Below are 25576 nucleotides of genomic sequence, written 5' to 3'. Positions count from 1 at the left end.
GGAGTCTGTTAAGGGGAATGTAGGAGAAGACTGCCGAAAAGGGAGGTTGAGGCAAGGTTAAGAGGAGCTTTAAATGACAAAGAGAAGAATTGATATCTGATCTTAAAGTTATAGAGAGTCATGGGAGTTTATTGGATAGGAGAGTGACATGGTCAGACTGCAAGGAAGGAAGGAGGAGGGAGGGAGAAAGGAAGGAAGGAAGGAAGGGAGGGATGAAGGAAAAAAGGAAGGAAAGAAAGAAGGGAGGGAGGAAAGGAGAGAAGGAGGAAAGAAGGAAGGAAGGCAGGGAGGGAGAGAGAAAGGAAGGAAGGGAGAAAAAAAGGAGGGACTGAGGGAGGGAGGAAGGAAGGAAGGAAGGAGGGAGGAAGAAAGGAAGAAAGGAATGAAGGAAGAAAGAAAGGAAAGAAAGGAAAGGAAAGAAGGAAGGAAGGAATGAACAAATAAAGGAATGAACAATGGGAGAACCAATCCAATTAAATAGTTACCAAAAGTTCACCAAACATATAGCATTCATTTCACTACTAGCTTGGAAAAGGAAAGCTTGACCTCAAGGTTTGGGTTGAGAATAATTTGTATAAGCCTGAACTAACACAATAGGCATTTAAATTTTTTTGCCTCCATGGTTACTCCTTTGAAAGGAATTTAGTTTTGCTCAATAATTATGTCATGAAGTAATTTAACATATGTAGTTAGGAAACACTTGTCTTAATAGTGATTGCACTACGACTAATAAGATGCTATTGTCTGTAGCTATCAGTTTTCCAGGACTGTAACATGTAGTGATGTCTTGTTGTCAGTAGAAAGAACCCCAAAGCAGCCACAGTCCATGTTTGCCTAGAAAGGAAGAGGCGAGGGGAAGAGGGAGGCAGTGGCTAGAAGTTGAGGATTCTTTGAAAGACCTGGAGATTATTCCTGTTACTGATTTTTGTTTGGATTTGGGTTTGGCAGTGAATCTGGCAAGAGTCTCCTGATGACTTATCATTGGCACCTGGACAAATTGTTGTCTTCAGACACAGAAAAACAGATGTACAAGAGAGGAAATCTACAAAATTAGAAGAAAAATAGACAAATTGGAAACAAAAATGATTATAGAACTGATATAGAGTTAGAGAAATGTATCCCACTGGGAACTGCACATGGTTTAAAACCAAAAAATATCGATACAAAATTTTCTATGGAAAAAAAAATCACTATAAAAGCTGCCCCAGTATTTTCTGGCCTGACGACAAAGACAATAGGCCATAAAGTGTGTACAGCAACCAAGCAGGAGTTTGTGATCATAAGCAGCAAAGGTGAGGAGAACCTTCGAGAGTCAGCAGAAAGCTCAGTTTAAAGTATATGCAAGAGAATTCTTCTACCTTTAAAGATATCATGTTTTTGTGTTTCTTCTATAGGAAATGTACATACATATATATGCATATATCTATAAAAATATTACATGTAGACACATATTACTTATATAGCATATGCATATAAATCACACATATATATTATAAAGATATGCACATATATAGGTGTATATATATACACACATTATATTTTGTATGTGTGTGTATATATATATATAAAAACATATGCATACACTAAAAAAAAAAAAAAAAGGTTTACCTTCTAGAGGAGAGGGCCAAAATGCTACCGAAAGGCCTTTTTGCTATCCAGGCTATAAGGGCTGAAGTGTGTCTCAACAGGAAAAAATAAAATGTTCCTAGTGGAAAGTTAAGCATACTCTTAAAACTAAGAAAGTGATTCAAAATTATGTCAAGAAGTTGAGAACAGACAATATGTGAGCTAGAAAATGATAGCAAAACTCTAAATTAGTGGCCCTCTGGAACAGAGGGCCACGTTCTGGAGGCAAACTGGAGACCTTCCGAAATAGGAACCACCTAGATACCAGGTGCCGGGATTAAGCCCATTCATTGCAGGTCACATGAGTCCAGTCCAGCATAAATGCAGCTCCAGTATTTTCGGAGGGCTTGGGGAAGGTGAGCCTCCTTGCTGCAGGCTGTGCTGATCTGGCCTAAGTGGGACCAGTCTGGAGACAAGCTATTTATCTGGGTTGCATATCTAGGGTGTAATAGAAATTTGCCAAACTGGATGGCAGCCTTCCACTTCTCAGGATTGGTGTGGGAGTGGATAATAAAGCTGTAAGGTACACGAAAAGAATCCTAGAGATTTTGAAATTGGGAACAAGAAAGAGGAATCTAGGGGGCAGGGAGCTCAGGGAGGATAAGGTATTTCCATTATTCTTTCTGGCTGACAGTAGGGATTTGAGAAAAGAAAGGAAGCTATCAGAAGTGAACAGCCAGATGAAAAATGGTGTCTGAGACCCTAGATTAAAGAGCAAGAATCTCAGAATTGAAAGGAATCTCAGAGATCCCAGTTGATACCTGAAAAAGTCATTCCCTCTCCACCAAATCTGGTGAGTGGTCTTTGTATGAAGACTTCCAGAAGAAGGAATTCCCCTCCACTAGTCCCTGAGGGGCTCCATTCCATTTTGGGATAACTCTGACTACCAGGAAATATTTCTTGATAGTCATAAATTTCCATCTTTCGCAGCATCTACCCATTTCTCTTGGTTCTGTCTTGAGAGACATTACCTTTTGTCAAATGAATTCTTATTTGTAAAGAAAAGTGTCTGGCCCTTAGGAGGTGCTTGATAAACTTTTATTCCTTTCTCTGTCCAAGCATCACTCATCCATGTCACAACTCCAACATTTGGAAAGCAGCTATCATGTTCCGCCATCTTCTAGTCTTTAAGGTAAGGCTATGTAGTTTCTTTGATTCTTTCTTAAAGTGTTTCCCCATTCTGGCTGCCCTTCTCTGAGAACTCTCTAATTCACTGCATCCTCCTGAAAATGTGGAACCCAGACCAGAGCCAGCCCTCCGGACATCACCCAACTAGGACAGAGTTGGGCAGGACTCTCATTCTTGGATGCCAGCCCCTCTCTCTTATCTTCATTTTCTTGACTCTCACAGCACACAATTATTCATTAATTAATGACCTTGTAGGCCACTAAGAAACCCCAGCTCTCTTTTCAGACAAACTGCTGTCCAGCCACACCAGCCATACTGGTAATGCCATAGCGTACTATGATTGTGCCTTGACCTTGTCCAATTGTCATACCGCCTCCATCTTGGACTTCTGAAGTGACTTTTTTTAAACTCAAGTAGTACTTTACATCCCTCCCTGTTAAATTTGATCATATTCCATTTGGTTAAGAACTCCAGCCATTCAGAACCCATATTACTGACATTTTTTTCTCCATTATTTTACTAAGTTGAGATGATCAAAGCAAACCCTGATTTGTAGCATATTCTCATTTTCAAAGTGTAAATACTCATACTGAAATTTTAATAATCAGGGTTATAAGTTGGTTCTAGCCTGCTCTAGCACACCACTTCCCTTGTAGCCATGTTTGTGCTGCCTTATTTAGTCTAAATCTCAGAAAATGTAGAATCCACATGAAAATCGAAGAATTCTGCCTCCCTCTCTTGTCAGTTTTCGTGATCCCTTCTTTGGGCTTCCTTTAAAAAAAGAAGCAGCTGTAAAAGCCCTCCTTTGTTTCCCTTTCCCTCTCTTACTCCCCCAACTCGTTCTGAGGTCTAGCTCTCCCAACACATTCTTAGCCTCTTGTGCCTGGCTTTGGACAAATTCATCCTTTAGTACCTGACCTTGCTTCCATCTTCCAGCCGTGGTTTTTAAAATCTCAGCTGTTCTGTGAGCTCCTTATCCCACCTCCCCAGACAACATCTGGTTTTCCTCCTCAGTAGAACCATTTTTCTTGCTCACTTCCCATCCCTCCTGGGATGAATGGCGACCACTGAAGAATTTCATCCACAGGACCCTCCCATGCTTTTGCTGAATGTTTTTATAGATGGCTGAACAGAGATGAGGTAAGAACATCCATCCACATCCATCACACCTGGATGGAGGTAAATCTTTGAGAACATGATTGTTTCTTTTCTTTGGAAGACGTATATAGGGCTCTTTGAGAAGATGGAGACTTGGACCATTAAGTTGGCAACCTATTATTCATCCCTTTTTAAGGGGGAGTGATTAGGGCTCAATTCATGAGGATGATTTGATTGACACAGGCTCTTGTCCAAGGGAGCCATCCTTTTAAAAGGCAGTCATCCAAAATAAAAGCAGGGGAGGGAGGAGGCTGTGAAATCTTTGTATTTGGGATCATTGGATGAATTGGGGGCAGAGGGGAAAGAATGATTTCAATGGAACATCACTTCCCTACATGGAAAACGATTTGTTGTTCAATCATTTTCAGTCATGTCCAACTATTTGGGGTTTTCTTGGCAGAGATATTGCAAGGGTTGGCCATTTCTTTTTCCAGCTTATTTTACACATGAAAAAACTGAGGCAATCAGGAGGAAGTGACTTTCCTAAGGTCACACAGCTAGTAAATGTCGGAGGCCAGATTTCAATTTAGGTCTTGCTAACTCCAGGCCTAGCTGCCCTAATATGTAAACTGTTGGGTATTTAAAGCTGTTGGTTCTCTGGCTCTTAACTCCCCATTACAGGCTTATTTCCACTTCACAGGACTTTACATTTCAGCACAATTGTCCTCTTTTCTGATGAGAACATTCAATATGCTGTCCTTGCTTTTTGAGAATCTGAGGCAGAAAGAATGTGACTTTCTGGGTCACAATCTAGTAAATGTTCTTGAACCCAGGTCGCCACAATTCTCAGCTCCTTCAGTCTTTTATAGCACTCCATCAAATCTCAGCATTTGCCCCCCTGTTTATTTTATTTTTTAACTTTTTATTTTCAAAACATATGCATAGATAAAATTCACTTTTTCAAAACCTTATGTTCCAATTTTTCTCCCTTCTTTCCCCTCACCTCTTCCCTTAGACAGCAAATAATTGAATATATTAAACATGTGCAATTCTTCTATATATATTTCTGCAGATATCATGTTGCACAAGAAAAATCAAATCAAAAAGAGAAAAATGAGAAAGAAAATAAAATGCAAGCAAACAACAACTAAAAGAATGGAAATACTATATTGTTGTGAACCACACGCAGTTCCCACAGTTCTCTCTCTGGGTGCAGATGACTCTTTATCACAAGGCCATTGGAACTGGCCTGAATCACCTCATTGTTGGTTTTTTCCCCCCTGAGGTAATTGGGGTTAAGTGACTTGCCCAGGGTCACACAGCTAGAAAGTGTTAAATGTCTGAGATCAGATTTGAAGTCAGGTCCTCCACTGCCCTATTCACTGCACCACCTACCTGTCCTGAATCACCTCATTGTTGAAAAGAGCCATGTCATCAGAGTTGAACATCACGTAATCTTGTCGTTGCCTTGTACAATGTTCTCTTGATTCTACTCACTTCATTTAGCATCAGGTCCTGAAATTCTCTCCAAGCCTCTCTGAAATCATCCTGCTGGTCGTTTCTTACAGAACAATAATATTCCATAACATTCATATATCATCACTTATTCAGCCATTCTCCAACTGATGGGCATCCACTCAGTTTCCAGCTCCTTGCCCCCACAAAAAGGGCTGCCACAAACATTTTTACACATGTGGGTCCTTTTCCCTTTATTATGATCTTTTGGGGATATAATCCCAGTAAAGACACTGTTGAATCAAAAAGTATTCAGTTTGATAGTCCATTGAGCATAGTTCTGAATTGTTCTCCAGAATGGTTGGATCCATTCACAATTCCACCAACAATGTATCAGTTTTCCCACATCCCCTCCAACATTCCTCATTATTTCCCCCTGTCATCTTAGACAATCTGAGAGGTATCGTGGTATCTCAGAGCTGTCTGAATTTGCATTTCTCTCATCAATAGTGATTTAGAGCATTTTTCATATGACTAGAAATGCTTTTAATTTCTTCTTTCTGAACATTTTGACTCCTATTTATCAAATAGCTCTTCTCCTATGAAAGTTTAGCTAACATCAGCCAAATAGCATCAAGATGCACTTAAGAAATCTGAGGGGAATACCTCCGAGGTATATCTGTTCAGAGAAGCTGTTGGCTGCTTCCCCCCCACATGACTGGTTGTGCCTGGAATGTCTCTTGTTCCTGGAATCCCCTGGGACTCCTTCTCTTTCTTCCCAGTTCAGCTCAAGGGCCTTATCCTAGCGGAGGCTTTTCCCAAATTCCCCAACTTCTAGTAGTGACTCCACATTTACTCTGTATTCTTTGTATTAACTTATACATGTACATCTTGTTTCCCTCATTGGAATCTCAACTCCAACTGTTTTCTTTTTTATTCTTGTGTCCCCAGTTCCTGTTTATTGATTAAAAGAGACTAAAATGTCTTTTTAAAAAGTCTGGGAAGCCTCCCTCCCCAGTGGTAAGATTTGATATTTTTGGGCTCTGCTCATTATTGTTCACTGGGATACTGATGCTTAACTGTAATGCAGGAGACTTAAGACAAATTGAGCATTTCCCTCTCAAAGGTCAGCATTTTCTGGTATTAAAAATGAGTGATTTCTATATAAAAGTTGATATTAAAAAACATCCCTTTTTGTGGTGTTCTTTTTCTTTAATATAATAAGATAATGGTTCTCTCTGGGAGAAGGTAGGTTTCTCGAGGAGATTTTCTGGAGGCAGTCTTAGTTGCAGTTGAAAGTAATAATCACCCAAATGCAGCCAGCTGGTAAAAATACAAATGTTTATTTCTCCTTCCAAGTCTTGTCTCTTTCCTTGGGCCCCGGATAACTAGCTTCTTAGAGGCCTATCTGTCTGCTTGGTTCCAAGAGCTCTCTCCGAATGTCTCCAAATCCAAAGGTTAGTCCTTCAGCTCAGCCAGCCAAGTGGAAAATGAAATAGATCTCTCTTGCCTTGGAGAGAAGGCTTCTGGCATAATTCTGCTGAAATCCGACCAAGAGCCTCTGTCTATCTCTTATATATGAGAGAGAGAGGGGTTGTGGAATACGAGAGAGAGGGATTATAGGTTCTCTCAGAGTGCTCTCTGGTCCTAAGAGCTTCAAGGGAGGTGTGAATTCACAAAGTTACACAGTTAACTTTGGGAATCTCCCATACTTGTGAACTCCAATGAGTAAAGGTGTGAACACAAGCATTGTATCAATCAGTTCTACTTAGTACCTTGTTTCAGGTTCTGGCCCAAAACATCTTCTTGTAAGATCAGATCAATAATCTATCAACTCTAATGAGTTAGCAGTTTGTAAAGATTCCAACACATTTTTATGCCCAAATATTGGTCCTTGGTTCCCGATTATTTTGCCCTCTCCTGTTTTAGTTCTGTGCTTAAGTTGTTGGGAAAAAGCAATGATTGATATTCCTTAGTTTGGTGGAAAATATAGTTTTCCCGCTTTTTGTCTTCATTAAAATGATCTCCAGAATAAAAGCCATGGTAAATTTTTGAAATGATGACTTGTGGATGGTGGGTTTCATGAAGTTTCATGAAGGAATAGTCTGCTGTCTTTTGAAGAAATTGCCTCTAAAGATCACCCCCCTGGAAGAAGCCACGAAGTTGACATGAATAAGCATCCCTTTTCATGCCCAAATATTGGTCCTTGCATTTCTGATTATTTTGCCCTCTTAATTAATTTTTAACATTTAATTAATTAACATTAATTGATTGTTATTGGGAAAAAGCAATGGTTGATATTCCTTAGTTTGGAGGAAAATATGGTTTTCTCATCTTTTGTCCTCATTAAAATGAGCCACGGTGAATTTTTGAAATGATGACTTGTGGATCGTGGATTTCCTGAAGGAATTGTCTACTGTCTCTTGCAGAAACTGCCTCTAAAGATCATCCCCCTGGAAGAAGCCGTGAAGTTGATCCAGATCTCAGAGAGAGCCCGCCAGGGCCGCCTGAGAGCCACCTTCATGCGCCAGATCTATCATCAAGACATTCGGGAAAAACAAGCCCGGCTTCATGGGGAAAAGATGCCAGACATAGGGAGCGCTGCGGTCCGGATTCAAAAGGTGCCGGGCTGTCGGTGTGCAGGTGGGGCTGGGGAATGGACTGCGCCAAGGGCTCCCTGACCCCTGCCCAACAGCCTTGGATTTAATTTCGAGGCGCTTGGTAAACCAGTCCCGAGCCGGAAGGAAATAGCCCCCGCTTCTTTGAGCAGATACCCTCCAATTTCTCAAGTGCATTTTGATGGTTTGGGGCTGCTGTTAGCTATGCTGTGATGGGAAAAGAACTATTTGATAAAAAGGGGTGAAATTGGATGGAGTGCCCATAAAAGACTGGGCTTGAGAACGTTGACTTGGTCGTGACCCTCCAAAGTCATATTCTCTCTGCCTCAGATTCTCAATTTCCTCATCTGTATAAACTGAAGAAATTTGATCTGATGACTCTCAAGGTTCCTTCCTGGCCCCTCCATGTGGTCCTGAGACCTGTGGACCCATCTCATGATAAATTCCCGCTCCCATTATAAACGGGATGTCTTTTGTGTAATCTAGAGGAATTCTAGGGTGTTCTCAAGGTGCTCGGGTGATGGCAAAAGTGGGCTTTGAATCCACATCTTCCCGACCCCCACAAAAATAGGAACCCCCCACATCCCTTTCCTTCCCAGATCAAGGTTTCTCCGATTTCAATGAGGAGACTATTGGTTTGGGGGAGAGAAATTCTCAGCAGAGCTTGCAAATACAAAGGGAGAAACTGATGTGAGACCTTCCCCTCAGACTAACGGACTATTCATTCCCAGCCACCACATTTATAATGAAAGAAAAGGCAGTTCAACCCAGTACAGTGGATTGGATCGAGGGCCATGGGAGGTTGATAATTATGGTGAAATCCAGTGTGGGGTGACAGTTCTGCCTTCAAGGACCGGGAGGAAAGGTCCTGACTTCAGACCCACATGAAACCACCGTGGGTGCAGGGGGAAGGGTGGGGATAGGGGGGTGGATATCCATGTGATGTATTATCACAATCAATTTGACATTAACGAACACTTCCTATTTCTAATCCAGTTCTGGCGCTCATTCAACCAATACAAGAAAACTGCAAGGGAAAAGGAAGAAGAAATGATATTTCTAGGAATGGTGAGTCTGTATGGGTCTGGTTTAATTACTCTTAGTGACCTCTCTGAACCTCTGCTCTTTTTCTGTCACTTTCACTCTCTTCCTCCTCCTAACTCTCTCTTCCCCCCTCTACTTGTTTTCCTCTCTTATTTTTCTGATTTTATGGGAAATCTCGGATATCTCCATTTTAGAGAGCTTTTTTTTAAGTTTGAGTGGATTTTTGTGGTCCAAAAACTGATCAGAGGTAGGAAAATAAGGACTGGCCTTGATTGATGAATGTCCTATTCAGATGGTTGTATGGTACCCAGCATTCTATCTCTCCCTGAAATGAAATCCTTCCCAACTCCCTCTCCCTATTTTCATCTCTTCTCTTTCTGATTTTATGGGAAATCTCGAATATCTCCTTTTAGAAAGTTTTTTTTTTTTTTAAGTTTAAGAGTACTTTTGTGATCAAAAAATGGAGACCAAAGTGATCAACAGTGGGAAAGTAGGGACTGGTCTTCATGAATGAATGTCTGGTTCAGATGGTTGTGTATGGTACCCAGCACTCTCTCTCTCCTATCTCTGGAATTCTCCTCCTCCTCCTCTCTGGCTCTTGGAATTTTTAAAGAATGTTCTCCCCCTTGAGACCTTTCCTGACTTTTCTGAGGCATGATCTCCTGTACCCCCGACATCTCCAGGGGAGGGTTGTATAGTTACTTGGAGTTGCAGTCAATCATCTCTCCCTTTCCATTCCTTTCCATCCCTCCCGCCATCACCATCCCAGTCCCTGCCCCGATAAGGGGACTGCTGGTTACCACCCCATGCCCATCAGGGCAAGAGAAAGGCAGATTTCTAACTCCCCTAGAGCCCCCATTCCTTCTGCCCCCAGACTTGGAGGCTTCAGAGCCTCTGGGAGAAGTCTGTGGTCTACACTGGCAGGTTTCCATCTTCCCAAACTCACGCTGGCTTTTCTGGCAAGGCTTCTTTCCTATTGCCTGGAGGCTTCTTTTTGCTGGAGCCTGTGTGTGAGAACTGAGCTTCTCTGAGACCGTCAAAGAGACATTGTAATGACAAATCTCTGTCACTGTCCAGAGACACTGAACCCCAGCCTCCTCCCCTAGAAGAATCCCCTGGAGGACGAGGGATGGCGTCATGCTCCCAGAATAGGGCATCTCCTGCCATGGGCAGCACTTTCCCTGCCACCTAGAAGGGACCCTTGGATGCCAGCACTGGGGGGCAGGTCTCAGACCACGTACAGCAGCAGGCGTTGAGAGAACCTTAGAAAGTATTCAGTTCAATTCTCTAGACAGAGAATGGCTGAGCCAAAGTTCAAAGGTGACAGCTTCTCCTTTACATCCCTCCTGGGATGTTAATGGACCCCGTGGGTTTGGAACAGAGATTTATGTCGGGTAGGAAGGCGGGAAAGTGAGATTGGGACCAGATCCCGAGGCGTCTGAAAGCTACTCAGCAAATGTTATTCATTTGTTTATTTCATTATTCATGCCCTGGAGAGTATCCTGCCAAGGCAAGAGAACTTCTCCACAGCATTTAAAACTTCTCCATTAACTGACGGTTCCAGGAATGAATGGTGTGGTGCTGACTGATAGAGGACCGGTGTTTTCTGGGTGTTAACTATTAAGCCCAAATGAGCCCAAGCAGCAGAGAATCCCTCCATATTCTGTTGCATGTCTGCTTTAGAGGCTGCATTCAGTGCACAATTATAGGCAAACAAAAAATCACCCACCAAGTCTCCCTCCACTTTAGTCTTAGCTTGTAACCCTTTCAAGAGAAAAGATTTACCCATCAGCACAGTAGCTGATCTTGATGCAGTTTTTATCCTTGCTGAATGTGTCTGACATTGTTTAAAAAAAAATCATGCTAAAAAAGCATGGGAGGAGGCACCCAGCCTTGTTTCCCTCCACTGGTGACTGGGAAAGTGCAAGAACTTTGTCCATTAGCCATCGGGGACTGGCGTACAATACTGATGAACTGCTCCAGGCAGCCACATTTTGACATGATTTTCCACACGCTCTCATGACTGACAGTATCAAAGGCCTCGGTCAGTTCTACAAACATTGTATACGGACATTGTTCTACTCCTGCTATTTCTCCTGGAGTTGTTTGGCAGCAAGTACCATATCAACCATTCCTCAGCCCTTTCTGAAAGCACACTGGCTGCCAGGTGGATGATCACCTTCCAGGTGAAGGATTAGAGAGAGAGATTCCCCCTGTGATTGTCACAGAACAATCTATTGCCTTTACTTTTTTAGAGATGGACAATGGAAGTGTCAATGAAATAAACTTTCCTCTTGTCATATACCCCAGAAAATGTCTTTTAGCTCTTATATGAGCAGTGGATGCCCTACCTTATAAATATCACTTGTAACAGAGTCAGTACCAGGTACTTTAGAGGCATTGACTTTAACCTGGAGTATATGCTCAGTGACTTCAGCATTAATTGATGATAGTCTGTAGAGAACACTATGGAAGTGGTCAGTTCATGTCTCCAGGATCAAGCCTTCATCACTAACCAATGTGTTTCCATCAATGCTGAGTAGTTGAGATAAACCATAGGTCTTTGGCCCGTAAATAGCCTTCAGGGCATAATAATGCTAGAAGGGAACCGTACTTGGCTCTATTAGAACTCCCCTGTGACTGCTGTCAGAAGGTGGGACCCCATGTGGGCTCAGGTGTTAGGGGGAAGTAGGCAGCTGTCCTCCTTCAGTATAGATTTTCCCTCTTCCTTTACCAGCAAGTATCTATGTTACTTGTTATTCCTTCTGTCCCTCACTTCTGTTTTGTATTGTTATGCTTTCAAAATAAATGCTATGAGTGAGAGAGACAGAGATAGAGAGAGGGGAGAGAGAGATATATATAGAGAGAGACAAGTAGACAGAGACAGAGACGGGGGAGATATATATATATATATAGAAAGACAAGTAGACAGAGACAGAGATGGGGAGATATACAAAAAGAGAGAGATACAGATATAGAAAGAGAGCAAGGAGAGATAAAGATAGAAAAATATAGAGATAGAGATGCAGAAAGAGAAAGGAGAGATACAGACAAATACAGAGTCAGAGATAAAGATACAAAAAGAGAAAGAGACAGAGACAGACAGAGGGAGAGGGGGAGAGAGAGAGAGAAAAAAACAGGAGGGAGAGAGAGAGAAAGAGAGAGAGAGAGAGAGAGAGAGAGAGAAAGAGAGAGAGAGAGAGAGACTTTTCTCACCAATAAGGTTATAATCTCCTGCTCTTGTATTTCCCCAGGTCTAGCAGTCTAAAGACATAATAAGAGGTCAATCAGTTCCTGTTGAGCTGAAGGCAGTTGTTTTCTGAATTGCACTAGTGTGGGGGTGAAGTTAACTGGTTTTTATTTCTCCCTAGGGAGCCCAATTCACCTAGCAGTTTCAATTGGAAGCATCAAGCATAAAACATGACTTAAAAAATAACATTAATCCCTTGGAATAGACATTTAAATAGAGAGATAATGAATTTTTTCATCCCCTTTTTCACGGCTGGCATCTGCTAATATGTGGCGTTTTTGGGGAGGTTTTTGGCTATACCTTATGCATTTCTGTCTCATTCAGAATAATGGCAAATAGTAATCATCAGAGGTAAACACATATTGAAAGGATGTTCCTTTCAAAGGAAAAAGGAAGATGAGAATGGTTTCTGGTTGTATCAAACAGTTAAAATTTGTATTTTATCTTAAGGGGGGATGCCTCTTGAAACAGGAAAAATACAAAGAACCCTTGCTACCTATTTGGTGCTTTTTATAGGAAGCCTCAGCCATAACTCTAGGCTAGCTTTTTTTTTTCCTCTCATTTGGTTTTATATTTTCTTTCACTTTTGAATGCCCCATGCCTTTCATTCTGGGCTCTAAGGAAAACAAATGGGCCAGACAGTTGTGTGCTTTGATATATCTGCAGAATGCCACAGGTCATATCCCTTTGATGTACAGTCATGACTCCAAAAATGATTATAGATCTTTGTGTGTAAACATGGTAAATTTGCTTTCCCAGTATTCTAAGACATATGTAAACTGGAAGACTTCCTCCGCCATCATTGTTGGGAAAAGCAAAATATCCTTTTGACCCCACCCTTTGGGGGAGACTGGCATAAAAGTCCATAGAATTTCATCACATATATTTGGCAGAACTGTTTAATTCTGAATTAAACCTCAGCTTTATTTTATTTAAGTGTTTCACATTTTATGATGGCTAGGAGAATCCAAGAATGACCACAGGGTTGCTGGTTACCGCCTTCCCTGGATCGCTCTGCTATCAGCACACAACTGAAGTTGTTTTCTGGAGAGTCTCTTTATTTTCTTTAGCAAAGTATGAAAATCTATGTCTCGGAGTGAAATGCATGCTTTTCTGGAGGGGTGAAGTCATATAACTCTACTCCACATGTTTTTCTTAATCACAAATAAATCATGTCTAAAACTATTCAACTTTTAAAAATAAAGTAAATCTTAACAGAAAAGCATCTATCACTTCACTGAAACCTTGATCTGCTTCTCCAACCCCTCTTATTTTCAGGTTTCACTTTGATCTAACTTGAGACTTTCTGGTGGCACTTCGAGAGTGAGCCCGTCTCCTTCTTCCCAGTAGCTTGAGTATTCTAAAAAAATCAAATAGAGAAGGGGGAAGTTTGCCTCTTTGTTCTTTTCTTAATTTTCCCAGAATAAAAATACATCTTTTATACTTAGTTAAATAAGTAAAACCAAATTTAAATATCTGTCACTCAAAAACAAAGAGTTTTACTTTCTTGAGAAGAAGCCAGACCCAATTGATGAGGGCCTCATGGGGCCTTCCATATCAGGGCAACACAAGTAGGACATCAATTAGCTTCTCAACAACCACCCCACCATCCTTTGGTTATCTGTGTCCTTCTGCCCCTCATTGCTTTCTACTTCTAGTTGAATAATAAAAATCAATACTACTCCTACTACTGGAAAGGGTGGATCAGTCTATCTCCTATGGCTTCATTCACCAATCTTGAAATATCCACATCACAGGATCCCCTCTCTGGCCAGCATGTCTCTCCCATTAGAAAGTCAGCTTCCTAAGAGAAGGGCTGCCTCCACTTTTGTGTGTGTCAATGGGATATAATCAGTGCTTGCTGCTTGACTGACTGATGGAGTGAGTGGTTTCTCCACGGAGGATTTATGAGTGAACACGGACGAGGATACATTGGCGAGACCATGCATGTGCCGGCGGGCTCCGTCTCACCCATGTGGCACAGATTGCAACCTCTCCATGCCCTATTGTTCAGCCCCGTTTATGTCCATGTTCCCCTCCAAGTGTTCCACAGAGAATCCAGCCAACAAGCTCTTTGTAGAGATCATGTAGTATCAGGGAAAGAGCTCTGGACCTGGAGAAAGGAGAGCCTGAGCACCACCTATAATGCTTCTGGCTGTTTGACCCTGCTGAGACTTACCTTCCTCCCTAACAAAATGGTGATAGTGATGTCTGTGGTACCTCCTTGCCAGGGAGGAGGCGGGGAAAGAGGGGTTGGAACGTCTAAAGCTTACGACATTGGTCTTCTGGCAGAGAGAAGAGAGAATTGATTTTCTTTTTGATAGAAGGAAGTAAAATGTACTTGGATTCTTGGATATGTTCCTCTAATTAATCGATGTCTATTTGAATTTGATGATCAACATATCTGGGTCATAGCGGATAAAGCTGTAGATGGCTCATGATTGTGCTGATGCATTCACCATAACAAACCTTTCCTGAGATTCCAGAATTTTTCTAGATCTGATGTTTTTTACCAATGTATTGCTGATTAAGGTGTTCTCTTGCTATCTTGATCCTTTCTGATTATTTCCTTTTGCTCCATTATGCTAACGTCTAAATCATTTGGCTTCTCCAGTCAGATCATATTTTAGAATCTTCACAGGAAGAAATCTGGCAGGCTGCCCAGGAGCACATATTTGGGGATGACCTTGAAATCTATATAACATCATTATTCATAACATCGTCCTCTTGTACTCCATGTCAAACACATCTTGTACCTTTGTCATATTTCCTAGATGTCATGTCTTAAATGTTTATATTCTGAAATCTTAGAGCCAGAGTAAATAGTATTCTTTCAAATGCATGTGGCCATTATTTTAATTGGCAGCCTCAATGGAGTAAATCATGTACGAGGAAGCTAGTGAATGCTATAGATTTCCTTCTGAGGAACCCTTTGACCTTCACTTGGCTCATGGACACGGCCATCATCTACTTTAGATGTTGAAATGAAGAGATCAATATTTGTGTTATAATAAATTTTGCCCCAAAGAATGCTTATGAAAGGGGAGGACGTGCTGATGGTTTTAGAAGTATTAAACCAAAATCGGAGATAAAGAGGAAATTCTTCCTTTGAGATCAGTCAATAAAATCAATGACACATGGGATTTTAAAACAAATTTGGCCAAATTTCTATGTGAAAATGAGGGTCATTCCCTTCCAAGAATTAGTGTTATTAGTTCTTGTCTTTGAGGTTTGCAAACTGGAATGTATCCGGCTTGATTCTCACACCAACCTCATGAGGTAAGTAATATTCTGACTTTACAGCTGAGAAAACTGAGGCTGAAATGTTGGGATTTTACCTGAGTTACATAGCAAACAAGTGTTAGAATCAGGATTGGAACATAGCCCCATCGTTCCATATCCATTATACTATCCTGTCTCTTGTCATTTCCCGGGGAGCTTCCTTGTGTATTTCAACAATACATTGCTCCTGAAGACACTTTTGGAATCAGAACCACTTTATGAGCCACAAAAGAAAACCAATCACACTCATTTATAGTGACCCTTTCTCTTCCACCCCCATCCATTGGCTCCCCAGCTTGTTCACTCATTTTATGCACCAGGCTTTTCCGTGAGAGACTTGGGGCCATTTCCAGGAATCCGTTCCATCCTCAGAGGACTGGGATTGAACAGGATGAAGGATAGACCATGCACCAAGGACAGCAGTTCCCAATAAGCATCCCAACCCTATCTGGCATTGGCCCTGACCTAGGTAAATGACCTACAAGGGGGCAACATGCATCGGCTGCATCTGTATATGTCTTAAATCATCAGCCCTGTGACTTTAAGATCACATCTCATACATTCAAAGACTCCAAGGGCCCTGTGATGAAAATGAGGCAAATGTTCCCTCCAACAATACAGATCAAAGTCCCTCCACACTCACCCTTTGTCTTCGTCCTCCCCCGGGTCACTTATAATGATGGAATGGAAAGCTTTCTTTCAGCAGAGCATCCTAAAAACTTTGCCCATTTAACAAAACACACTATTAAAAAATAAAATGTTTTGTGGCCAAAAAACATGTGCAACCAATTTTAAGCTGCAAAGTATCCTGACATCTGTTAACATTTAACGCTGAATCTTCCAAACCTGTAATCAGTCTTTTCAAAGCATAATGCAAGGAGGAAATTTCACACAAAAGATTTTCAGGCTGAAAACTTTTGACAGCGAAAACCTTTTGGCAGGAACAGAGAGCAGGAATAGCAGCATCTACTGAGTTTATCTTGGGGAATCACACACAAAAAGCTCACCTAGTTTATCCTGAATTCACTCTAAATGGAAGACTAAATAATATTCTAAGCTCTTGCCCTCTTCCCAACCCCTACCCCTAATTTTGGGGGGATTGCTCCTGCCTGCTGTGTATTTATAGAGCACAGTACTTAAAACATAAAAGCATTAGTTTGAAATATAATGAAATGAAATGGGTCATTTTAATAAAGCAAGAAGTACATTCTTCATCTCCCCATCTCGAAATGAAACAATTGGAGAACCATTACCTCCTCATCATTAGGCATCCCATCTGTCAAAATAGAGCAATAAGGATTCTTGGGGCAGGCAATGATCTGACTGAGGGAATACCTCTGTGTATTTCAGAATGAATAGTAAGGCTTCCGAAGATAAAGGATGCTAATTATTCTCAGCATTTCAGATGGCAGGATCCCATAAGATGCTTCCCCTCCCCTTTTTTAATTAGGTACTTTTTAGCTATAGCTATCGCTAGCCCTTTCCCTTTTGTGATGGGGGGAGACGGCATGTGAGTTTTGAGAGCGAGAGGCAAAAGTCTTTAAGGCAATGATCTTATGATGTGGAAAACTTTGAAAATCACTTCTTTGCAAGTATATTTGTCCCTGATTGATTGACCAGATTCTCATTTGGGCAAATGTCCATTTTGTCTCACTAATTTGAACAAGGGTTTTTAAAAGACAAAGCCCATCAAACATTAGATAAGCATTTTAAGTTAATGGCCCATGCAGTCCTATTTTCCCACAAACTCAAGAAGCGTCATATTATGTCCCATTTTTACAGCAACATCAATTATTAATATGTATATTTTTGCTGACAGAGGACCTTGCTATAAATGTAAGTTTCGTTATCCAGTTCCGGGTCATTAACGATGGAGAGCTTGTAAATATCATGGTGTATTCACATGGGAAGCCTTCATTAAGATGCATTATTGTACAGCTGATGTCGCTCGATACAGAGTGCATTACAACCTCGTTCTCTGGCTCCCTCTAATATTCGTAATTTGTTTTTAAATGAGGTGCTGTTTATGTGGTGAGTTAACAAATTTGAATTTCACATGGGCAGACAAGTTGCTAAAGATGAAAAGATGCTCTTGGCCCAAAGGGGAAAAAATTGCTCATTAACATCAGGGTTTTTCTATAGAATACCTGCCACCTTTAAACTCGGCAGGGGAGAGAGAGAGAGAGAGAGAGACAGAGAGAGAGAGAGAGAGAGAGACAGAGACAGAGAGACAGAGATAGAGAAAGATGGGGAAGAAAGGAAGGAAGGAGAGAGGAAAGGAGAGAGGGAAAAAAGGAAGGAGGGAGGAAAGGAAGGAAAGGAAAGGAAGGAAGAAAGGAAGGAGGGAGGAAGAGAGGGAGGGAAAAAAGGAAGGAAGGAGAGAGGAAAGGAAGGAAGGAATAAAGGAAGGATGTTGTGTTTCCTCTTAGATGATATTCCATTTCCATGACTTTGTCCAGGCTGTGCTTGGGAGGGAAGGAAGGAGAGAAGGAAGGAGGGAGGAAGGGAGGAAGAAAGGAAGGAAGGAATGAAAGAAGGATGCTGTGTTCCTCTTAGATGATATTCCATTTCCATGACTTTGTCCAGGCTGTGCTTAAGAGGGAAGGAGGGAGAGAAGGAAGGAGGGAGAAAAGGAAGAAGGAAGGAAGGAGGGAGGGAAGGAAGGAAGGAAGGGACACTGTGTTCCTCTTAGATGATATTCCATTTCCATGACTTTGTCCAGGCTGTGCTTCATGCCTTAGTGTACTCCCTTCTTATTTCCACCTGTTAGATTTCTTGTTTCCTTGTAGCCTCAACTCAAATACCAATTTTTACCTAAAGCCTTTCCTGATCTCTCCACTGCTGGTGCTTTCTCCTTCTCTCAAAACCACCTTGAATTTAGTTTTGAATGTATAGCCTTATATATTATTTTCCCCAGTAGAATGTAAAGCCTGTGAAGGCAAGGATGTTTCATTTTTTTCCTTGGTTGCACCACACTTAATAGTTATTTATTCTTTACCAGATACCGTTCTAGATTCTGGGGAAACAGAAAAACAAGACAGTCCCTGCCTTCAAGAAGTCTACACTCACTCAGACTGATTAAACAGAAGTCAGGCATCCTGAGGTCTAGTTGATTTGGTCCTAACTAGCTTAGTGTAACCAATGACGCAGAAAAGTCACTTAACTCCTCAATTTCCATTTCTTCTTTTTTAAATGGGATAAGAATATGTGCTTTGCCCAGTTAAGGGGATTTTTTGGTGAGAATCAAGTAACTTAAGTACGTATTAAAGAACCTTTTAAAATATTTTTTTAATTTTTAATTTTTATTTTTTTAATATTAAAAAAAAACAAGTGGGAAGGGGTGGAAGTTTTAAATCTGAGTCACTGGTGGTCATTTATTCTACAGAAAAGGTGCCTAGACATTTAATTAAAGAGAATAAAGAGGATAGCTTTTAATGAGATAATGGTAAATGAGACTCCTCTGCTAAGGGAGTCATTGGTTTTCATGGTAGAGATAAGAAAAAGACCGTCCAAAATCTGATGGACATATATCCATCTGGAACAGAAAGGGGAAAGAAAGTGGCTACATTTAGGAACAAATTGGCAAGACAGCTTCACTCATGAATACATGCTAATTGAAAAACAATAAGCAATCAATAAAGTGTTGTTGGTAGAGCAGAGGGAATAGTCATGACCCATTTTTTATCCTGTAATAACTAGCATTCACATGATCTAAAATATCCAAATGTGTAAATAATATTTTTTTTCCTTTTTTAAATGCAAGCATTAGGAAAAAATGTACATTTTAGATATAATCTTGGAAACAGGAGATGATTAAGTAAAAGACATTTTCATTACTTTAATGGTAGCTAAAGTAATTTTGCAACAAATTGCAGAAGAAACATAAAATTCCTTCTATAGAGAGACGGCTCTACAAGAGAATTCCATTAATTTGATGTCTTCTCTTCTCAGAAATGGGGCTTTTCCAATTCTCTTTTATTCCAACAAATGTTCATAAAACATCATGTATTATAGAGCTCGGGAGGGGGCTGCAAAGCCAAATTGACCAGTCCCTGCTCCCAAGGTGTCCTGTTCTGTGGAGGAGGAGAGAGGAGAGAAATGGCAGCTGAGCGAGTCTGCAGAGTGGGAGAAACCTCGGGACCAGGGGCATCAGGGAGAGCTTGGAGCACATCTGAAAGGGTGTATTGAAGAGTGGGGAGGGTCTGGGTTCGTGGGTGACCTTCAAGTCCAAGACCCTCATTTTACAAGGGAAGAAACTGAGTCAGTGGTATACTTAGAGTCACATAGGTAAGAATGGAGGTAGCATAAAAACCAAGTTCAAGGAACAGCTTGAAGGCCCAGTTTGACTAGAAGGACAATATGAAAAAAGGGTTAAAGTTCAAAGGAACCATATTGTGGGGGTCTTAAATGCAAAGGCAGAGTTGGTATTTTATCCTAGAGGCAATAGAGAATAACTGAATATTCTTGAGCAGGAGAACGGACGGATCACTTCACAAGATTAGTTTGGTGGCTAAACAAGAGATCTATTAGAGTGGGAAGAACTCGAGCAGGGAGAGAAATTCATATTTATAACAATAGGAAGAAGAGGTCTGGGTTTGAGTGGCAGCTCTGGGAATTAGATATAAGAAATGGCATGAAATGGAATCAAAGCTGATTGGCAGTTGGTGGAAGAGAGGGCAAAGCAGGGAGTTCAGGGGAGTGTCCAGGTTACAAAAGTGGGTGCTTGGAAGTCAAGTAGTGCCTTCAATAAATACAGGCAAATTTAAAGAAAGATAGGGGAGGATAAGAATGAGACCTCATTTTGAGAGGAGTTTGGTTCTGTCATTAATGTAATGACCAGAGTTGCAATTCCATTTTAAAATTCATTTTTAACTACCTTTACAGCAAATAGATTTCATATGTTGGGTGGTATTGGCTGTAAATTATCTCACAGAGTGGGGAGGACTCCCAGTTGGAAGTGAGGTGTTTGGGACTGGAATCCTGGAGCTAACATTAACCCTTTGTGGGACATTGGCCAAATCCTTTCATTTTTCTGATATTCTCTTTCTCCCTCTGCGTAATGATGGAGCTAGACAAGAGGTCATCTCTAAGATGGACAAGCATGAAGTGGATTGAGACTTGGTGCAGTTATTAGAGTGGTATTAACTCAGAGAAGCTATTTACCTCTTTTTTGGAGGACTGTAGACATCCTTCTGGCCAGTCTCTTCATTCCCCTTTGCAGATGGTATGTTTTTCTTGGCCTTTTTTTTATTGCCATTCCCTCTCTTAGGATTCCCCCCAAATTTTTACTTCCTTATCAAACCCCTCCAGTTCTTTTGAGATTCACCCTAAGTCCTGTGCCTCTCATGAGAATTCTAACCTACACTGAGCCACCCCTTTTCTGATCTCTCATAAGCACCTTGCTTTATTTGTCAGTTATTTCATGACACGGGCACATATACAAGTGAGCATTTATGGTGCGCGCGTGTGTGTGTGTTAGTCTTGCCCTCCTTGCCCTGGTCAAATTGTAAACACCTTTTGCCTCTTTTATGCCCTTTCCCCAATAAGCTAGCATTGTGTTATATATGCCTACAAGGTGGTGACTCATTACATATTTGTTGGTCAATGAATTAATAAATATAAGGTAGAACTTTTTAGCAATGAGAGTGAATAGCAAATAGCTTCCAGAAAAAAGGTGACCAGGTTCTTTCTGTGTATAAAAAAAGTGACTATTCCCTGATTCCAACCAGTGTAGGGCTTGAATCTCACTTTGAAAATTTCTTCAAAATCTCAATTTTCTTTATTCCTTCAAAAATATCTCCCTGGGGGGCACTTCCTATTACATCACAGGTTCTCAGCCTGAAATCTATCAATGGCTAAATTTCAAAGGATTTGTGACTTTGAGTAGGAAAAACAAACACATTTTCATTTTAATAGAATAGCTTTGCTCTACTCTGTTTTCTGCTTTTAAACACAAAGTTCTGAGAAGACATCAACAGGCTTCACGGATTGCCCAAGAATGTTCAAAAAGGGGGAGACCCCGGCGCCATTCTGATTTCGCATTTCTCATATTTGATTCATGGAACTGATACACAAGATCAGTCTCCTTTGAGTGCCATGATCTTTTTCTTTTTCAGGATCCATCACCACACATTCAGAGTTTCAACAACACACTTCTCAGTGCCCAGAAAGTGAACTTCCTACGTTATGAGGTCCAGGAGAAGCATGAAGAGGACTACAAAGAGGCTTTAGTTTCCATCAAGACAAATCTGAAGATGTTAGAAGGTCCGGACATCAAAGAGAGCCTTCAGGACCAGATCCGGCACTGGTTCATCGAGTGTCGGTAAGAGCTGCCTCTGTCCACCACAGCTTCTCTGTTCTGTCCTTTTTATCTCTGGGGGCTTTCTCATCACCTTACCCCTCTCCAAAGTGTCCTTCTAGCTGGGAAGTAGCCAGGAAAAGAACCTTCTGGATTGGGAGTCAGAGAACATGGATCCATCATTGGAAGGATGGATGGATGAGTGAATGAAAAAGTATTTATTAAGCTCCTACAAAGTGTGTGAGCCTGGAAAAATCTATTTACTCCCTATGGACCCCAATTTTTTTTCATTGTAAAATGGGCGGGCCGGATGAAGCTGTGGCTCTATTTTACTTGCTTTAATTCCTGCTTGAAGCCTCTTACAAAGAAATCAGCTGGGAGGTACTTCCAGGAAGTACTGCAGTCCATTTTGGGAGGTGGGGATGATTTGTTGGCTTGTTTTGGATGCAGTTTCAGGAAAATATATCCCTCTCAGGGGCTGACTTTCCGTCGTGTTGGTAATATTGTGCACCTGAGGGATGGCTATTGACCCAACCCAGAACAGCTTTTCAAAATGAGAAGGTGGGCTTTGTATCTGGGCTCCCTGCGGTTCTTAGTCCTAAAGCACTTTAGAGATGGTTGGTTTTGACTAGAAGAAGTCCCAGTAGGCAATTGCCGAGAATCAGTACACACGGACGCTTGGAAAATCCAACTAGGTTGAGCGTTGCCCATTTCTTTGCCCCAGCAGTGATACCAGCTGAGAATGGCACAGGGTCAGGTCACCAAGGGTTAAGCATTAGGAGTAAGGTGCAGCAATGAGAAGCCAAGCCAGGATGAAAATATAATAAAAAGTAAAACATCCTCATCATCATCGCTAACATTTCTACAGCATTGACTGGATGCCAGGCACTGTGCAAAGCACTTTACAACTCTTATCTCATTTTATCCTCATGCCAGCTGGGGGGGGTGATATGATTATCCCCATTTTACAGATGAGTAAACTGAAGCAAATAGATGATAGGTAACTTGCCCAAACAGTGTCTGAGGCCTGGTTTGAATTCAGGTTTTCCTGACTCCAGACCCAGTGTTCTGTCTGCTATACCATCAGCTGCCAGGTTATGAACCAGTGCCCTTGAAGTGGTGGGCTGAAAGGGTGAATAGCACTTTTGTACTTTATAATAAGTATGTTTAACTGGATTAAAGCTACCATGAGCAAGACCAGTTCTGGAGTCTCAAAACCTGCTTCAAATCCCACCTCCAACGGATGCTTATGACCTTGGGCTTTACTTCACATCACTGGGCCTCCGTTTATTCATCTGTAATAAGAGAGCAATGGCTTCTGAGTTCCTCTGGGGCTAGATCCCTCTCTGAACCTCTTTAGAACTTGTGTAGAATCTCAGAGAAGTCCAAGTAGAACTACTTACCAGGAAGGTGTCATGGATCAGTGATTTATCTAGTCTGGCATCTCTTAGGCCTTTTCCACCAGGCCCATTGTGTCACAGAAGAAGTCGGCACTCATCTCTTCAGCATGGAGATGGGTGATGGAAGTGTAGAATTTGACATCTTCCCAGAGACGCGCCATGTCAGCATTGACCGGGGTACCAAACGAAGGGGTGCGCTTTACAAGTGCACAGATGGTGGACAGCTCTCTTGTTCAAAATCCTCCCAACCCAAGTGGGTGTCCCCAGCTGTGGACTGGACTTCAGAGAGAAGGGAGACATTGAAAATTGGGCTCTAAAGTCAAGATCAGCACATTTCTCTCCACATCAACCTTCTTGTCTAAGCCATAAGCAATAGCAGCAGTGGTTGATTCACTGATGATTTGGAGCACAGTGATTGCAGCGAGGGTTCCAACATCTCAATGTTGGGAATTGTGGAGGCTGGTACTGTGATAAGAGTATTTAACGTAGTCTTCCCAAGGAAGCTTCAGCAATGTTTCCCATCTTGGTCAAGAAGACAGAAGATAGTTCTGGATAGAAATTTTTGGTTTCCTCTTTATAATAAATACCTACATCATTCACTGTTGTGAAAGGCCAGTGTGCCATAATTGACTCTACAACAGCATCATCAAATACATGACTCATTGGCACAGTAGTCAGTGACTATAGGAATCTACTATTTGGTAAACCCAAAGACTCCAGCTTCTGGGATGAGAGCTTGCTATTTGGCAAAACTAGAAAACAGTTTGGCAGAAACTGGGCATAGACCAACATCTCACGTTGTATACCAAGATAAAGTCAAAATGGGTTCATGATTTAGACATAAAGGGTGAGACCATAAGCAAATTAGGAGAGCAAGGACTAGTTCGCCTGTCAGATTTATGGAGAAGAGAAGAATTTATGACCAAACAAAAGATAAAGAATATTATGAAATGCAAAACAGAAAATTTTGATTATGTTAAATTAAAGTTTTGCATAAACAAAACCAATACAGCCAAGATTAGAAGCCGGCGAAAAGTTTTACTGTCATTATTTCTGACAAAGGCCTCGTTTCTAAAATACATAAAGAACTGTGTCGAATTTTTAAGACTATAAGTCATTCCCCAATTGATAAATGGTCAAAGGATATGAATAGGCAGTTTTGAGATGAAAAAAAAAGCTATCTACAATCATATAAAAATGCTACAAATCACTATTGATTAGAAAAAATGCAAATTAAAATGGATTTAATGTATAATCTAATACCTATCAGGTTTGCTAATATGACAGAAAAGGAAAGTGATGAATGTTGGATAAGACTTGGGAAAAGTGGAACACCAGTGCATTGTCTGTAGAGTTGTGAATGGATTCAGCTGTTCTGGAGAACAATTTGAAATTATGCCTAAAGGGCAACCAAATTGTGCATATGGTTGGATCCAGCAAACCCAACCCTATTTGGTCTATATCCCAAAGAGTTCCTAAAAAAAGAGGAAAGGAACCTCATGTGCAAAAAATATTTATAGCAATTCTTTTTGTGATGGCAAAGAATTGAAATTGAGGGCATGCCCATCAAATGGGCATGGCTGAACAAATTGTGGTAGATAAGTGTAATGGAATACTATTGGGCTTAAAAATGATGAGCAAACACATTTCAGAAACCCTGGAAAGACTTGCGTAAACTGATGCTGAACAAAGTGAGCAGAACCAAGAAAACATTGTCCAAGTAACAGCAACATTGTGCAATGATCAACTTTGATAGATTAGTTCTTCTCAACAATACAACGTTTATGAGACTGTTCCAAAAGATTTGTGGTGGAAAATTCTATTTATGTCTAGAAAAAAGATCTTTGGAGTCTGAATGCAGATCAAAGCCCTACTATTTTCACTTTTTTGTTTGTTTTTTTCTTTCTCATGGTTTTTCCCTTTTGTTCTGATTCTTCTTTCACAATAAGACTATTGTATAACATGATTGTACATGTATAAACTGTATCAGATGGATTACTGTCTTGGGAAGAGAAACAATTGAAACTCAAAAATCTTATAAAAGTAAATATTGAAAACTATCTTTACATCTAATTTGGAAAAAAAATAAGGTACTATTAAGTGGGAGGAATAAATAAAAGAGATATTTCTAAAAGAAAAAAAGAAATAATGTGTTAGCGGGGTTCATTGCAACTTGATTTTTTGCAGCATCACTGATTAAATGTTCTGTGTGAACAAAGGCTATAGAACTTGGGCATGTCTCCTTTCCTTGGCCATTAGCAATGATCTCCATTCCCCCATGTTAGAATAATCCAAGATCAACTCCAGCTGCAGTTCTCTTTGATGTGATTGCTGAAACATTAGGGGTCACTGCTGCTTGCCATTGAAGAGGGGTTGC

The 25576-nt window shown here is 41.0% G+C and overlaps 1 protein-coding gene and 1 long non-coding RNA gene across 4 annotated transcripts in view; one reads left to right on the top strand and one right to left on the bottom strand.

The window, feature by feature from the left end:
• Positions 1-25576, top strand: part of IQCA1 (IQ motif containing with AAA domain 1) — a 191007-nt gene that overhangs the window by 15959 nt on the left and 149472 nt on the right. For 2 of the 3 annotated variants that reach the window (XM_051999120.1, XM_051999121.1), the window contains 3 exons: positions 7737-7928; positions 8922-8993; positions 21618-21823. In XM_051999120.1, the coding sequence (XP_051855080.1) occupies positions 7737-7928; positions 8922-8993; positions 21618-21823 (470 nt within the window). Of the gene's footprint in view, positions 1-2685; positions 2759-7736; positions 7929-8921; positions 8994-21617; positions 21824-25576 lie in introns of all 3 variants that reach the window. The other variant, XM_051999122.1, reaches the window with a different exon arrangement.
• Positions 12906-25576, bottom strand: part of LOC127562977 (uncharacterized) — a 34195-nt gene continuing 21524 nt past the window's right edge. The window contains exon 3 of the long non-coding RNA XR_007953852.1: positions 12906-13579. This is a non-coding gene — a long non-coding RNA (uncharacterized LOC127562977). The remainder of the gene's footprint in view (positions 13580-25576) is intronic.

This window comes from Antechinus flavipes, chromosome 4, assembly GCF_016432865.1.
Source record: "Antechinus flavipes isolate AdamAnt ecotype Samford, QLD, Australia chromosome 4, AdamAnt_v2, whole genome shotgun sequence".
NCBI lineage: Eukaryota > Metazoa > Chordata > Mammalia > Dasyuromorphia > Dasyuridae > Antechinus > Antechinus flavipes.
Note: the sequence above shows the minus strand (reverse complement) of the source record. Positions and strands in the feature narration are given on the sequence as shown.